The sequence below is a fragment of the Zonotrichia leucophrys genome, chromosome 3 (genome assembly GCF_028769735.1).
Source record: "Zonotrichia leucophrys gambelii isolate GWCS_2022_RI chromosome 3, RI_Zleu_2.0, whole genome shotgun sequence".
In the NCBI taxonomy this organism is placed as follows: Eukaryota; Metazoa; Chordata; class Aves; order Passeriformes; family Passerellidae; genus Zonotrichia; species Zonotrichia leucophrys.
This window is the reverse complement of record NC_088172.1, coordinates 47,353,488-47,370,716: the sequence shown is the minus strand read 5'-3', so window position 1 is coordinate 47,370,716 and position 17,229 is coordinate 47,353,488. Positions and strand designations below refer to the sequence as shown.

Genomic DNA, 17,229 nt, shown 5'->3' with positions numbered 1-17,229 from the left:
CTATCCCCACTGAAATGCTGTTACCAACTGTCATGATTTTCCGCCAAGGCAAATCAATTCACCACCTCTTGAAGGTGTTACACACTGAACTGACAGTCACAGGGATTTGCTGAACACAGCAACTTGGACAAAGTTTTTATCTGTGCCACACAGACTACACAGGTTTACTTCAGTGTTGCCACACTAGAGTCCAAAGTCTTAGGTGTAATCCAAAGTAGCTTCTGATTGTAGCACTTAATTAAGTGCAAACCATCAATTACATGCAGTACAAGGACTAGCAAGATGCTTCCTGGTCTTTGCTCCCATTCTTCAACAAGAGCTGAATGTGAAATATTTTTGCCAATTGTCAGAGTCAGTGACATGGGAAATGTCATCAGAACAATTACACATTGTATTTTTGAACAATATTTATAAAATAAGGCCTGGTTTTCTGCAGGAGAGGATACAGCAGACAAGAACATAGTTTATTTTTTTTCCTTCAAAGTCCATGAAACCCATAAACCCAAGTTTATTATTGTTAACTCTTTCAAAAGACAATAGGGCATTTTTCAACCATACAATATCAGAGCTGAAGGAAAATAACTAGGAAGAATTCATTGGCAATAAAAACTGCAGCAAAATCCCTGTTCTGTTATCACTTGCTTATGTCAAATAAGGCTGTTAGCTCCAACAGTGTTCTGTGATACTTTTTACCAAAATTCTATAAAGTTTAGTCACTCTTTGATTTAATCAAAACCAACAATACAATTATTTTTACTTTATCCTTCCAAATGGGGAACAATACCCAGTTATTTCCAAAAACTCCTACTGTAAATAAGATGATATAACAACATTGTGCACACACACAAACACAGGCAGCTGGAGGTACATTCAGGAGTCTGTTTTCTGAAATTTGCAGTCTGTACAGCAAAGAAAGATGAGGTGATTGTAAAACAGTTCTTGAACTAACCAAGTTTATAGCTCAGAATTTTTAAGTAATGCAGAATTAGCTGTGGCTTCTTTTCTAATTTGCTATCCTAGCAGGGACATGCATTATTGAGGTATTGGTGAAAAGCTGTTAATCTCTTTGGAGCAGTTTGGTGACAAGACTTTAATGTCAAGAGATCCTAACAAAGGAAAGCTGGAAATACAGCTTATTATTTCCTCTCAGCAAAATTAGATTTGTGGATGGGTTTTTGAAACAAAATTGACAATGTACTTGATAAAATATATCTCTACAAACATTTCTTAAAATTATAGATAAGAGTGATAGAAGTATTGTTGTATGGTAGCATTTGAAACTTCATTTAGTAGTCACTATGCCACCCTTTGATTGCCTTGATTAAATATTTTAATTATAAAAGTAATAACAGTCCACATTTATTATTTTTATCCCTTTAAGACTAAAGATTCATTCAGCCATCTAATCTAAATATCTGTGTATCTCTGGCAATTAAAATCACAAACAACCCTTAGTTGATGTAGAACAGGACAACATGAAGGGCAAAGCAATCCTGAAGAGGTCAGATTTTTCAGTGAGAAAAAAATCCCCAAACTTGTCCTGTGCTGTGCTCTAGCAACAGGCTTGCATGGTTCTGGACTGGCATGAGCTCTGATGGGACATCTGAGCTCCAGCCCTGGAGAAGCCCAGACCTCATGCTGTGACAGGAGGATGACCAGCGATTTTGAGGGTGTTATTAGAGATTCTAAACTCCCAACTACACTTAGGAAAGAAGATATGAAAAAGAAACATCTGGCTGCACTTATAAAGAAGACAAGATTTGCAAGTGTAATGTGAGGAATTCCAAATGCCAGAGACTGAAATAATTCAAGTTTCCTAGTAATGCTGATTTCCCCCTTCACCCCTCACCCATTGCTGAAGACCGTCTCATCCACATCAAAATGGTAATGAAAATCTGTCTACTTGCTGGAGTCCAAGATAAATGCTGTAGGAGGATTTCAGCCCTGACTTTATATTAAAGTGGCCATGAATACATTCTCTTCCACTGACTGACACCAGGGAGTAACAAGTTGCCAAGCAGCAGGAAGATGTGGCTGAAGCACTGATGGCCTGAGTGACTGCCCCAGCCATTTCCACTGCAAACATGTAAGTGGAGTCCCATGAGGCTCATACCAAGCCTATAGACTGAATCTCTTCAGCACTGAATTTGCAGCCAGTTTTCAGCAGACTGAGCATGAGTGAACAGCAGCAGCAGTACCAGCCTCAGAAAAACAGAAAAACCACAATTTTAGCCATTGCCCACGACTTGGGGAACAATAAGACATGAATGAAATTAAATATCTGGAAATGTAGGGGGATACAGTATGGGTAAATGAAGGTGGTATAGAATGTAATCTTACCCCCTAAAAAGTTGCAGCTGAGCCAATTATTAAAGATTAGGAACAGGCCTGACTTTAACAGGCCACAGCTGTAGCCAATCAGCAGAGTGTTATAAAAGAGTGGATTGGTTGGTTGAGGGGAACTGGAGTCAGCTGGCTGCTGTGAGGAGAAGGAACAGTCAGTGCCTGGAGGAGCTGCCTGCAAGAAACATCAAGGAAGTATAGATCTCTAGCAATATGGAACCCTTGCAATGTAATGGCAATAGAACTCTTGCGCTATGATGGCAACACAGAGAATCCCAAAAGCAAGTCTAACCTGCAGAAAAACCTACTTTCTCTCATTCAGGCCTTACCAGGCATTCCTACCAATAAGATTTGTAAGAACTGCTGCAAATACAGAGATCAGTGCATCTCTAACCATGGCAAAGGCTTACTCAGCATCTGATGTTTCAATCGGGCTCATTGTGAAAACCAGCCAATGGTGATGGAAGGTATCCTGCCTATGGTGCCCATGATTGCCTCCTGCTCAGCTAGAGTGGTCTATGGGAGTCACAAACAGCTGAGGTGTGACAGCTTTCCAGCTGAGAAACAGTAAGTACCTGGAGATCATGCTTCACATCAGGACAGCTCTCTCCAAAATGGCTGTTTCTCTACATCATTATTTAAGCTGGTCACTAGTCCAATGAATATTTTAAACTAAATTCTTACCAAGTGAGTAAAAGCATTAAGTCACAGAGACAAAACCCTAAAGTAGCTCCACAGGTACTTTGATGCTTTGCAGCTGTGCATTCTGTAAGGCCCGTAACCCTGTGTGTAATCTCTAGCTAAACCTGTTTCTATTATAACACTTTAGACCTGCTTGTATTATGTACTGTATTGGCAATATTTAGCTATTGCAGGAGCAATAAATCTTATCATGACCTTCCACATAATCAGTGTCATGCTTCTCATGCCTCACTGAGTCTTGTCTCCACAACTTTGTGACGCCCTGACTGATGAACCAACTATACCACATGTTTTCTCATGTTCAGCCGGTGTATAAGTAAATACAAATAATGTACAATGTATATGGCTGTTTGGGGCATGCATTTGCTTAAAATTATTGGCCTTTTAACAGTGAAAAGATAGCACTCTACTTTAGACACATGCAGAAGAATTTCTTACCTCTTTTGATTTTGTATTGCTTCAGTTTGCCTGCCTGCAGTGTAAACAAGATCTATAGTCAGAAAATGTTTATTTTTAAAATATGTAGGTTTAGGAGCCACAGAATGAGTGAAACAAAGCTAAATTAGAAACTCTTACATTTTCCTGTGTATGTTGTAACTGCTTAGGCTGAATCACAAAGCAGATTTCTTTAAGTGCTTTTGGAAAAGAAGTTTAGCTTCATTAATGAGCTGTAGAAGCATAGCACAACTGTGATGTGGCTTTGTGACACAATATCTTCAACCTGTAGGAAGATATTTACTTACCCTTGAATTCCTCACTCTGGCCCCTCTCCTGGAGAAGGTGTTGAAGCTGAGATTGGTCCTTTTCTGATGTATCATTCCTGACATGTCCTCCCCTCCAAATGACAATCCCACCCCATTTTGTAATGGATGGTGGGGTGAAGGCTTGAGATATACCCTCAAATCCCTGCCCTGCCTAATCTGAAGCAAGAATTTAAAAGCAGTTTCATGTGTCCTATGTGCTAACCAAGAGGCTCTGAGGCAATTCACAGTGAAACTGGGAGGTTCCTCTTCACGTAAACCATTCAGAAGTCGTGAAAAGCACAAATTACAGCCATCAACAAGAATGTAGGACCAGTAATTGATATTCTGTCTAAGAATACAATCTTGCTAGATCCTTAGACCAGGAAACTTACGCCCTTATCACTAGAACAAATGTTTTATACACGTACGGGTTTTTTGGAGTGGGGTTTTCTTCATGGCATCATAAATTTGCATAGCTGGAATAGAGGCAAAAATCAGGAGGAAGCAGTCCTCTGAAATGGCCTTTGAATCTTTTTACTTATGTCATGATTATATGTCATCCCAACAAAACAGGAATTTGCAGATATTCAAACTTTCCAGTTTCCTATCTCCATTGTGTAGGTAGACATTATTGATGTCTTTCCATCTTTCCATTCATGGTTTCAACAAACATTCTGTATCAGATGTGGAGTGGTTACATCTCTTCTTCTTCATCTGGATATGATGAGGACACAGCCACACTCAGGCAGTGGGCAGAAATCACTGGTTTAGTGTGGTATGTTGTAAGAAATGGGCTGTGCATGCCCTAGATATCAATGAACTAAATAAATGCATTTACCATGTGGGGTATCTTTTTTGAATTAATACTACATTACTTAGCTCATCCTTGAGAGCACCTTGAACAAAAAGAGTCTAAACCAATGGATGCCAAATTAGTTAAACTGTTGCTGGTAGTGTATAAAATAGGACTGTGAGACAGCCTGTTTGGTTTTACCATCTAGCTCAATTACACCCACCTCACCTGGCTTCATACGCCAACATAATGCCTTATCACAACAATCTGTGACTGTCTGGAGCTGTCATTATTTAATGAATCATATAAACCAAAAAACGTGCATAGTGAAATGTGTTAAAACTTAATTATTAATCATCCTATTCATATTTATGTGATGAATAAGCTGGAGGAGTACTGTCAGTGCTTAGCAACATATGATTCAGCAATCCTCAGTCTGCTAAAACAGCAATCCAGAAATGCTGGGTAACATCATGCATTGCTTAGCAGTGGTGCTCCACTCCTCAACTCAGTGATTCCTAAAAGAATTCAGTATCTCTTCCCAGGAGGTGCATGACTCCTCCTGCTCAGGGGTGTCTTGCCCAGTTTGCTGCAGGAGGAGGGAAGGTGAGTGTAGGAGAGATGGCCATGCCCCCAGCCAGCCCACAACTGTTTGTCTCCAGCACAAGCCAAGCAAAACCCAAAGGCGTCTTTGCTTGAGCAGGTCAGACCCCATTCCTCAGTCTCACCATGACCATCAGAGAAGTGGCCTCTGGGCCAAAGCTGATTGTACACAGGCACCTGTGTTTACCAACAAGGGCACTTTGTTCATTTCAGGATTTGCTTCTATGTCTTCCTAGTAACTCTCACTCCTCTGCTGTAGGGGGATACGGTATGGGTAAATGAAGGTGGTATAGAATGTAATCTTACTCCCTAAAGAGCTGCAGCTGGGCCATTTATTAAGGATTAGGAGCAGGTCTGATGTTAACAGGTTGCAGCTGTAGGCAATAAGAAGAGCGCTATAAAAGAGTGGGTTGGTTGGTTAAGCGGGAACTGGAGTCAGTTGGCTGCTGTGGGGAGCAGGAAGAGTCAGTGCCTAGAGGAGCTGCCTACAAGAAACATCAAGGAGGTACAAAACTCTAGCAATATGGAACCCTTGCAATGTAATGACAATAGAACTCTTGCACTATAATGACAATACTCTACCTAGCTGGTTGGTCCTACTGATTGAATGGCAGGAGAATTTAAAAATTTTGTTGAGGTTCTTGTTTCTTTCCTGCCTGATAAATATTTCTAGATATGGCTTGTAGCTCTTTTTGAGGTTGGGCTGTCTCAGACATGTGGCTGTACCTGACGATGGTGTATTTCTCAGAGACTAGCCAAGACCATTCTCAGCCAAGAGTCACAGTCCTGACTTGGGGCATGATTGAGTTTTGGCTTGACAAAATCTTACATTGACAAAACATGGCTGAAAAATCTAATTTTAAATACAAGATGTAATATATAATAAGAGCAATTAAAATGTGTGAACAAAATTCAAGAGATATTTTATAACACCTTTTGTGTACTGAAGGTGTAAGAGCTGTGTCGATCACTTACTCATGAGAAAAACGTGTAAATGCCACGTATCCACATGGGAGCCCCCACTTAATGTCATAGTTCAGCTATACTGACTCAGTTAAGGATATACATCACTTTCTAGATGTTGCCCAGGCTGAAAAGGTTTCTGTATCCATCCCTTGGGAACAACAGAAAGCAGCTTTGTTGAACATTAGCACCTTTGAGGATCTGCAGGTTAAACCACTTATAAAATGTCACTAGGCATTTTCCATCAGAATAGACTTGGTAAGTTGTTGTTTTCAGTTAGCATTAAACATTTTTTATAAGGTCACTACAACTGACTGCTGGTTCAGCTCTCTGAACTCGTTTGCGGCTCTAAATCAAGAGCAGAGCAAGCAAATAATAGAACTTTGTATCCATCCTTCTCAGCAACTAGAGGATCAGCCTGGGTTGGTTGAGTATTCATCTTACTAGTCTTATTTACTAAAAAAGCTTGAAGAGTAACCTTTCAAGGGATACTTGAAAGAGATCCTTTCAAGAAGCAGAGCCAGTATCATTCCAGCAAAACAATTTGAGGGACCAGAGATAGGTACATATAATTTTTTTTTTTTTTAGGTAAAGTAGTTACTCACAGTTAGGGGTTTTGGCCTAACTTTACAAACCAATGCTCCATTAAGATAGAAATCTTCACTGTTCCAACGCATTGAAAGAAGGATCAATGTACACCATGATAAATCTACAGATATGATTCCACCATCTATTTTCACACAATTGGCCAGCAAGTTGGTTAAAGATACTGATCCATCCAAACCCACCGAAACACGATATTTTCAGTTCAGCCTGCACTGCTGATTGCATGACCACATGAATGGCTGCAGGGAAGAGAGCTGGATTATGATTGCCAGTTCAGGCCAGGGGGGATTGCAGTGCCCAAGGTTTCTGTATTGCCCAGTGACAAGAGCTGGAGTCCTGTAGTAAGCCAGCAAGCAGCAGCATGATCACACAGTACTCATGGCCCTGGTGAGAAACTTGCGCTTTGGGGAGAAAAGTCAGCATGATATCATTTACAAGATGAAATTATTTTTTTTCTTTAGTCTTCTGGAGCAGTGTCCATGTCATACTGAATATCTTCAGTCTGATTGCTTTCTTTTTGGTACATGAAATTTCATTTTTGTGTTTCATGAATTTTTAACTTTTGCTTGACTTTTTGATGGTTCTCACTGCCCAGTAACATTGTATTTCTATTTGATACTTTTTTCTTAAAGGTGATTAGTTTTCCAGGTCGTGGTTTTTGGTAGCCAGTGGGCCACAAAGATGGCTCCTATGGGAAGCTGCTGGAAGCTTCCACCATGTCCAGCAGAGCCAATCCTTGATGGCTCTGAAGATGGATGTGCTGCTGGCCAAAGCTGGGCCAATGACAGAGGTTGGTAATGCCTCTGTGATGGCATATTTAAGAAGGAAGTCCAAACAAATTCACAAGGTGTTTCTGCTGGTCTGGGAAGAGGTGAGAACATGTGAGGGAACCAACATGGAGACACCAAGGTCACTGGAGGAGGAGGTGCTTGAAGTGCTGGAACCGAGATTCCTCTGCAGGCCATGGTGAGACCATGGTGAAGCAGCCGTGCCCCTGCAGCCTGTGGGGATCCATGGGGAATGCAGAGATCCACCCACAGTCCATTCTGGAGTGGGTGGATGCCTGGAGGAGGCTGTGATCCAATGAGAGACCTGGTGGAGAGAGGGCCCCTGCTTCCAGGCTGGAGCAGCCTGTCCTTGGAGGACAGCACCCCGTGGAAAGAGAGCCCCATGTCGCTGCAGTTTTGGGAGGACTGACTGCCTCCAGGGAGGAGTTCACATTGCAGCAGCTGTGGTAGGGCTTCTACTTGTGGGAAGTGGACCCACAGGAGAAATTAATGGAGAACTGTCTCCCACGGGAGAGACCCCACAGCCTCACAGGGGAAGGACTCCTCTCCTGGAGCAGTGGAAGAAAATCTTGGTGATGAACTGACCAAACGCCAATGCCCTGTCTCTCTGTGCTGTTGGTGGGAAGGAGGGAGGGGTTGGGGAAGAAAAGGTGTTTTAAGGGCTTATTTTACTTCTCATTATCCTCCTCTGATTCTGTTAGTCATAAATTATTCGCTCTGACCACATTTTAAAAGGTTTGTCTGGCTTGTATCCCTTTGTCTACAGCTGACTAATGGATGTGCTTGTTTTCTTCCTAAATCTTCTTATATAGCCTTTCTCCTAGGTGATATGGGTTTTCTCTTGCATCTGCTGTACATTTGCATCTCTCCTTGTCTTGCAGCTGCATGTGTCTTCCTCTACAGTGGCACAGAAATGAAAACTGGTATGTTGACTTTATTTGTTTCTTCACTCATATTGGGATTTTTTCCCCCTTTCTTTCAGGCATCTCTGCACTATGGCTCATGCTAGCATAAACATGTGATAAATAACAGCAATATGTTGTTGGCATTTTCTTCAAGGGATGGGGAAGGTGACAGAGATTCTACCTCAGATCCTTTTCCTATATGTTACTGAAAAGGTTTGTGGACAACTGTTGTTCTTATCATGATAATTCAGCACTGGATCTGAGATTACATATTCTGTCTTGAATACATTTGTTTGAATCTATTTTTAATTGTTTTAAAAAATAGGTTGGTAGTAAGTGGAAAGAAAATAATAGTCTCTCTAGTGCATTTGAAGATGAAGCCAAGTTAAGACAGCATAAAATTGCACATGGGATACTTTACTTATATTTTTGATATGCACCAACTCCTACTCATCACACTTGTAACTTTGAGACCTGGCCCTTTACAAAATGTGCCATACAGCTGTGATGTATAGCTATGCACACAGCACATGCCTTACACATTCCTTTAGTACTAAAATGTGCTAAAATCAACCTAAACTCTAACATTGTTGAAAACCTCATGGAGGCCTGTCAAAAGTTGTGCTATTTGTAGTCTGTGGTGCCATAGGCTTTCTCATAGGTAAACATAATAACTCACTCGTCATGTTTCAAGTGTTTTGATATATTGGCTTATTCATTTAGAAGTGTCACTTCAAGATTGTGGCAGCTGTGGACAAGCTGTGGAATAATTTGGTGCATATGTAGTATGCATCTGCCAGCACAGGCATTGCTGGTCAGGATCCCTGTCTCTTGCTATTGAGTAACCAACTATGTGAGCTGAAATCTGTACCATTGATACATCTTTATACCTGAGATTTTCATCCTTCAGTTTTGAAGAATTTTATAGTAAATAGAAGTGTTCTCCTGTCACATTCTAGGGAAAAGTAATTTTCATTGATTTCATCACTTAATTTCATAAACCAGGAGTAGTTAAATCCTAATTGTAGTTATTGAGCCCAGGTGTATGAAGAAATGGGTCCCAGTGATTGGCTATATTGCTAACAAACAGAGAACTGTTTTTAGAACTGTTCTGAATTTGACTTGCACTTACACTGTAAATTGCTCTCTAAATGTTTCCATTATTGGGTTTTTGTTGTTCCGACTTATAAGACTTGATTGAGGAATATAAATATTCACAGGTTTCACCACATTCAACACAGGCAACCCTTTGCTGGGTAGTCTTTTGATGCTACTGTAATAAGTGGAATCATTAATGAAGACAAGTATCAGCATCTGTGCTCAGTCCTTGTTGTCTCCATAACACTGATAGAAGACTGATGTGCTCATTTTTTTGTTGCTTTATCTATAGCAGATGCAAGTAACTGAAAACACTTTTGAGAAGCATTTCAGGTATTGATGTTTCATGACTCTTAATGTATATAATCTTGTTTTTAAAAAACCAGCCTCTAAGCTATCATCACTTCCCTCAATAAACTGTGCAGCCTGCATTTCCATGTGCAAGTGACCATTTTGCTGTAGAATTAGCCACCCAGGGCTAAATGTGCACATTGCTGTGCATGGCACTAGAGTTTGCTTGACACTTTCTGAAGTGTCGGTATCTGCCTGTCTGCTTTAGAAGAATTGTTCTAGGGTGTTAGTCTTCTTGTAGGGTGAAAAAGTGACCTTTCCAACATTTAAATGTATCTCTCTCCTTTTACACTGCTTGGGTTGATAAGGGAAGTATCTTTCTGCTTTGCACTCGGTTTTATCTTTCAAGGTTTTGGAGACTTTTTTTTCTTCCCTACTCTTTGCAAGGAAGTAAGAAGTGTGACAGAAAGGTGTGATTTTTAATTTACACCAGAGTTCTCAACAAATAATGACTTTTCACACCCTGTTCTTGTTGCTTAGCCTGGGGGAGGAGTTGTATGGCTACTGTTGTCATATCAAATTAAACCCACTCATGTAATTCAGAAAGGCATTCCTCTTAAACTTAACCCTTCTAAGTGCTGAAGTCGACAGGCATAAGAATGTAGGCTGAAGTGTGTGTCTTTTGGAGGGTCTCTGATGCTGAAGGATGGAAATGGAAGAATTTTTTTATTCAAGGAGTTGGTTTTTTTTTCCCTTTTCTTTTGAGCACAGATGCTGATGAGGTTTGTGAGGGTGAATCCTCATGTTAGCCTGGAATTTGCTGGAGGCTCAGGGTATGGAAAGAAATGTTGGGCCAACAATGCCAGACACTCAAATGCTTGTCTGAAAAATGGACTCCAATAGTGCTTTGCTGTGGACTGCAAGCATGGTTGTGGAGCACTTGGTCCTCCTTTAGGTTGAGCTAAAACAAAATAATTAGAAAATTCCCCTCAGAGAGAGTTTGCTCTGCTGAGAAGTTTGCAGTGTGGGACAAGCTGTGCCTTTACAAGTAATCTTCCTCTGGGGAGGTCGCTGGTGGTTTTGGGGTGTGTTGCACCCCCCCGTCATCCGAGTGAGTCCTTCAGGCAGGGGGGCACACATGGTATGTGCAGGATTCATCCAGAGGGTGGATGCGCCTGTCCCAGCAGCCCCAGAGACTCTGCCTTCCCAGGGCACCCACGGCATCCTCCCAGGTACCACTGGAGCAAGGAACCAGCAAATAACAGCAGGAGCAGCCTCCTCCCTTTCCCCTTCCTTGTGCCTAGCTGTTGGTAATTCAGGGTTAAGTATTTGCTGGGTACCTGCCCTGCCAGGCGGTGCAGAGGGGGTTAAAGTGTTTGACTGACTGTAAGCATGGATGTGACAGACTCTTATCTGGTGGTGGGGTGGCTTGTTTTTTTTTTTCCTTCTGTAAAATGTCAGCCATTTCCTGATGAGCCTGATGGTGGTGGTGAATTTCACACCTTTTTTCTTCTCTGTATGGAAACCTGGGTGTTAATGGTACCGGAGCAGGTCTTGTTTTATAAGGAATGAGGCTGCCTCAGAACCGAGGGAAGCCAGAGACGGGAAAGGAGGTGAGGAAAGGGATCCAAGCAAACTGCCGCTTACAACAGACATTAACTGGATTATTTAGCACTATTTTTATTCAGGGCATGTAGATATATTATTTGCTAAGTGCATTTTTTGCTAGGAAATGTTGAGTTTGGCTTAGAGCTCAGCACAAAAATAATCCCCTATTTTCATTTCAGAGGGAAATTTAGTATTGAAACAACTGAAGATGGAAAGTTGGTCAGTTGAGCAAGTCTGCAACTGGTTGAAACTGAGAAATTTAGGAGAACTAGTTCCTAAGTTCCGTGGTAAGCATTTTTATTGTTTGGGGGGGTGGTGCTGTTTGTTTAGTATATTTTGCTATGCATTTTATTGGCACTGCCTACCTTGTTTTGGTTTGGGGCATGTGTGTATATGCTAACCTCAGACTTTTATAGAACTTTATTAGTGTGAGAGCTGACATAGATCTGATAAATCAACATAAGTGTACAGATTTGTTACAGAGTCTGAGAAATCCTGGGGGACGAGATGTGTGCCTGTATATAAATAGACACACCTCAAATCGGAGCTGGCAGTTTAAAAGTCCTGCCAGGGCCTATTTTATGTTGTAGAAATCTCTTGAAATAATGCAAATGTGGTGTGTAAATGTTTTATGTTCTATAGAAGAGTGCACAAGAAACTGTAATGTGAACAGCCTATTTCTTGTGTACTCTGTTAAAAAGCTTTATTTCCTTCATCAGCAAGCAACAGTCTCCTGTGATTCAAGCAAGGCCTGATTTACAGCATTAAAATTGTCACCTCTGCCTCTGTGTGTTTCAGACTTGGCTCTATGTCAGGGGAAGATATCTGGGCAGTGATTAGGACTCCTGGCACTGCTTGGGAAAGGATGGTGACAGTTTAAGATGACTGTCAGCAGTACAAAGCATCCTTCCCTTTGACCCATCTTCCATCACCATGGTTTTAGGCATACAGAATGTAACTGTAACTATAAAGATATTTTACAGTAATGATTTTATCCCCTTCAATCTGCAGAAGAAGAAATAAGTGGAGCAGCTCTTCTGGCTCTTAATGATCGTATGGTGCAGCAGCTGGTGAAGAAGATTGGGCACCAGGCAGTGCTGATGGACCTGATTAAAAAATACCAGCAACAGAAGAGTGGGCTGGAATCCCTCACATACTGTTGTGAAACAGCTTCTCAAAAATTTCCAGAAGTAATCAGTGGGTGAGTTTGTTCGTGGCGCAGCAAATATCAGTCTGGATATAGTTGTGTTCTTCTCATGGCATTTTAAAACGGGCGTTTACTAGCTCTTCATCTGTATCTGTTTTTTTTTTATTTTCAGTAACTGTAGCAAATGTGAAATGTAAAATTGGGTTCTTACCTTGTGGTTTTTAACAGGGCATCAACATTCCTGAACCATGCCATTAATTAATTTAAACTTCCTTCGTAGCCAGTTTTCATTTGAATGAAGCACTGTCAAACTTTCATTATAGCTAAGATTTTCTCTGTTTAATCTATTAGCCTTTTGAAGAACTTACTTTTAAATGCTTGCAAGTCTTAGGGTAAAATAATGAGCTAGCCAGAGATAGTAATTGTCACAGGTATATTGAAAGTCAATTTATCAAAGGAAACTCTGGATTTGGTCCAGATATAAGCATTTAATAATTCCATAGTGGATTATTAAACTTTATTGTGAAACTAGATATATTTTTAGAAAACAGATTCCAGGGAGATTGTCCTCAATTATTATGTTCTGGCTCTTCATTTAGCAGGTTTTCTTTGTTTGTTTGGGGTTTCTTAGGGGAGAGAGGGAGGAAGGGGCAGAGTTTGTGGAGTGTTTTTGTTGGGTGTATTTGGATGAGAGGTTTGTTGATTCTCCCATCCTTTACTTCCATTCTCATCTATTGTAAGTCTAGCAGGGTTATGCTTTTCTGAATGTCTTGGCTGTGGAGAGAAATCCTGACCTCCAAGTGGTCCCTTTTACACTCAAGAATCCTGGCTGTAGAGAGCAGCTTGCCATGGATCCAAAATGCATTTTTTGTCAAAGGAAAGGACTCTAGCACTAAGGCTGCATTAGTCACAGTAGGATTAATCCCAGAGGATTAGAACTGCAGAGCATTTGCCTTCATCCAAAAGGAGTCCAGGTTGTGCACTCTGAGGTGATTAACAGCCCAAACAAAAGCCTGATAAACAGTGATAAGAGTTACTTCCAAACAAATTGAGCCCATGAGCAGAACTAAACTGCACAGGGAGATAGATCCTCTTGTCCTTGTGGAAGTATTTGTGAAACTCCTGAGGTAAATGCTCTTACACCACTGGAGAGAAGGGGATTGCAGGAAGAAGACCAAGTCACAGCATGTAAGATTTATCACAGGCCTCAAGTATGAGATCACAGCCAGTCTCAGTTCTCTGCACCAAGGGCCTGTCCATTTGATTTATTGGAAGCTCCTTCTTTGGGGGTAGGGGTGTCGGCTGTGAAGAAGACTACTCCGTATATTGTACTTCATCCAAAGTATAGGGGTGCATATACCACGATTTCAGCAGGGGGTTCAGAAGAAAACATGTCCTTATGTTTAGGGCAGTTAGGATGTTGCTTTGGATGTTTAGCTTTCTGACTTTGTCAGGGGTGTTTGCACAGACTGTGTCTCGCATGTGGCTGTTTGTCAGCTCTTGCAGGTCAAGCCATGCTGTCCCACAAAGAGCATGCAGTTGCAGTAACATGAGTGCAACAGTTTTGCTGTGAAGCTCTGCAGACTCCAAAAAAAAAGTTTAAAATATCAAATCTTAGTGAATATAGTTTACATTAAAATCTTTCCCTATCTAGTCTCCTTCCTGGAAAATAAGCTGCTGGTATCCTTCTCTTTACAGGGAAATTGAGTAAATGAGCTGCTGTTCCTGAAATATGTTTTGTCATCAAGAAATACAGAATAAAATCCAAGCAAGTTTAAGATGCATTCAGTCATGTATTTTAGGATGAGTAAAAAGTCAATATATTCTGTGCATTTTTGGGTATAAAATTATGGAAAAGCACCTATAACGAAAAGAGTATTTTGTTACAAAACTGAAAGTTGTATCTTTATATGCAGATAGTTCTGACTCTCTTTTCTTAACACTGCAGTGCTTTTCTTGGTGATGTAGTTCAAAATTATCTTTGTCAGTTCGGTACATCTTGAACAAAGTCCTGTAAGAATAATTTCTTTTGATCTAGTTCAAGGACTCATGACTTGAGTGTACGAGACACCGTTTTGAACTAATGTAAAATTCACAGTTCTGATAGGTCACAGTAGATGTGAACTCACATTTCCTCCATTGCTCCCTGATGTTAGGCTGAATTACAGTGAGAAGAGAAACCATGTTAAGTTTTGCAGATAGTAGCATCCACAGCTGGGTGTGTGGTCCTCCTGTGGTGCCAGAGAACAACGGTGAAATCTGAGTTTGCATGCTCCTAGCTCCTATCATGCAGTGCTTGAGCCCAGGTGAAAACCAACCATCTTTTCTGTTTTGCAGAATTATTTCTCAGTCAGGCCAGTTCCCAGAACTTGCTCACCCTGCCAGGACCAGTGACAGGGTGGAGAGGGCATTGCTCAGGGCAGGAAGAAATCATCATCATCACAGTCTCTTTCTGGGTCAGCTGAAGTCACTGTGGACCTTCCCAGAGCTGTCAGCAGTATTTCCCTGTTGTATTTCTCATATAAATGCTATCCCCAGTGCTTTTTGGTGCACTCCTGGCTGCCACCTCTTTATCCTGGTGTCCTTGGCTCATCCTGTGACTGTGTATGGATTGTGCTGACCTCTCCTCTCTGACAGAAACAGGAACAAAGTCCTTGGCTGGACATGGAATTTAGAGTGCAATAGCTGAACGCTTTCTGTGTGGAAGTAATAAATTTGGCTAATTAGAATGTGGCTTACATCTCCAGCAGTTTGGATTAGGACATGGGAATAGCATCCTGTGTCTGTCACTGGTTCAGTGGAAGTGTTCCCACAATAGAAACTGCTTATGTGTGTATGTGGAGCTCACACATAGACATTACCAGGTAAATATGAAGCTACCTTCCACTTTAACAATCAATTGTTTCCAAGAGCCACACAGAGAATATTCTAAGGGAGTTTTTTGTTGTTTCATTTAACTACATGGCTGAAATATATTGTTTCATGGAAAGGGAGAACTCCCCTTATAAATATGGCAAACTTATATGTCATTTCCAATAACAGTCTTTTGTGTGTTGAGTGCAACTGAGGCTGGAACAGTTTCTAGAGCATCTTTAGAGTTCAGATGTTCTGAAGAGAGAGGAGGTTAGGAAAAAAATTAATGTTTTATGATTGCCATGAATTCTTGGCAGCATAACAGTATCCCCTCTCTTAGCTCTGCCTTTTCCCCGGTACGGGGTAAAACTGTTGGTGTTGGCTTCCACAACAGATCTACCAAAACAAGAAATAACAAGACTATGAGGAGGGAGAGAAGTGGACACAAAGGTTAAATGGAAAGTAGTGGACTGGCTCATAGCAAAATGGATATCTAGAGTTCTTGTTCCTAGTGATGAGCTGGAGCAAATGGCCAGGAACTGTAAGATCAGGAAGCACTTGGAGATCTTCTAGAGTGGCTGGAGTAATGCAAAGCTGACTTGATGCTTTTGACTTAACCTCCAGAAAAAAACAATTTTTCAAGATTCTAGAAATGCATTTTTCAAGAAATGTATTGAAATGCTGTGTAATTAGCTCTTTCTGCTCACCCCTTACATGTTGCAATGGTTAGTTTTTCTCAGAAGTTTGGGGATGCCAGATTATGAAGATGGATGTTACCCTGCAACTCTGAGAGGTCTGATTTTCTTGGGATTTGTAACTGTGTAGTAATTAGAATATAAGCAGGTACAACTTTCTGCATTTTCCCTTTTAATTTGTTAGTTGGATAATTGAACTGAGAAACTGATTAAGAGGCACGAGCATATAAAATCATGACGTATTTGATATGTTGATTTTTCTTCTTTTTTGTTTCTGCCACTGGCATTTTAGAACCCTAAACATCCTCTTTTTTATAAGCTGCACAAGACCTGAGAGTGATTTTTGTTCTTTTTTTCTTTTAGGGCTACTGAAAGACAGATGTTAATTTCTTCTGGTCCTGTGGAGCAGAAGTATCTGTGTGCACATGAAAATGAAAAAGGACTAATTGATCACAGAGTGCTAAAGCAAAAGTGAGTTTATAATATATTAATGAAATTTTCCTTGCCTTTTGAAAATTACATAAACACTTCATCTTGCTTCATTTATACTTTTTATAAAAGTGATCTTAATTACTGGAGGTCAGGTTCAGGTATATCCAGATGTATTTAAAAAACAACAGGAACAGGAATTTATTTGACTGAATGAAATAGCCTGATGGTGTGATTGCATCCTCAGTCCTTGCTCACTGTTTTGTGTTACCTCTTGCAGAAGGTTTGTCTTTATTTATCTGATTTTTAAAAATCATATTTTATGTATGTTTTCAACAGCAATCTGACAAATTAGTACACAATGGAATATGGCTATTCAATAAATTGTGTGCTTGAGGCATCTTAAATATAGCACTTTGCGAGGTACGCATGCTGATTCCATTTTTCCATTTGCACACTCATTTTCCTTGGTTGTCAAAATAAGCCTACCTAGAAACTGGAGGCAGGACAATGTGATGTGTTTTTTTTCTTTTTTTTTTCTTTTTTTTTTCCTTCTATCCATGATTTTCTTCTTTGTCATGGGCAGGCAGTGTTGAAAGAGTGCCCTGTTCCTCTTTCAAGGCAATTATTTTTGTGTTTCCAAAGCTTTGTCTGCTTGTCAT

The 17,229-nt window shown here is 40.6% G+C and overlaps 1 protein-coding gene across 2 annotated transcripts in view; it reads left to right on the top strand.

The window, feature by feature from the left end:
- The first annotated feature begins 2,472 nt into the window (after positions 1–2,472).
- SAMD3 (sterile alpha motif domain containing 3) overlaps positions 2,473–17,229 on the top strand; it is a 45,295-nt gene continuing 30,538 nt past the window's right edge. Inside the window, exons 1-6 of one of the 2 annotated variants that reach the window (XM_064708054.1) lie at positions 2,473–2,572; positions 2,666–2,910; positions 8,423–8,464; positions 11,623–11,730; positions 12,455–12,644; positions 16,502–16,609. In XM_064708054.1, coding sequence (XP_064564124.1) covers positions 8,455–8,464; positions 11,623–11,730; positions 12,455–12,644; positions 16,502–16,609 — 416 coding nt within the window. In that variant the 5' untranslated portion in view covers positions 2,473–2,572; positions 2,666–2,910; positions 8,423–8,454. Of the gene's footprint in view, positions 2,573–2,665; positions 2,911–8,422; positions 8,465–11,408; positions 11,449–11,622; positions 11,731–12,454; positions 12,645–16,501; positions 16,610–17,229 lie in introns of those variants that run through there. The other variant, XM_064708055.1, reaches the window with a different exon arrangement.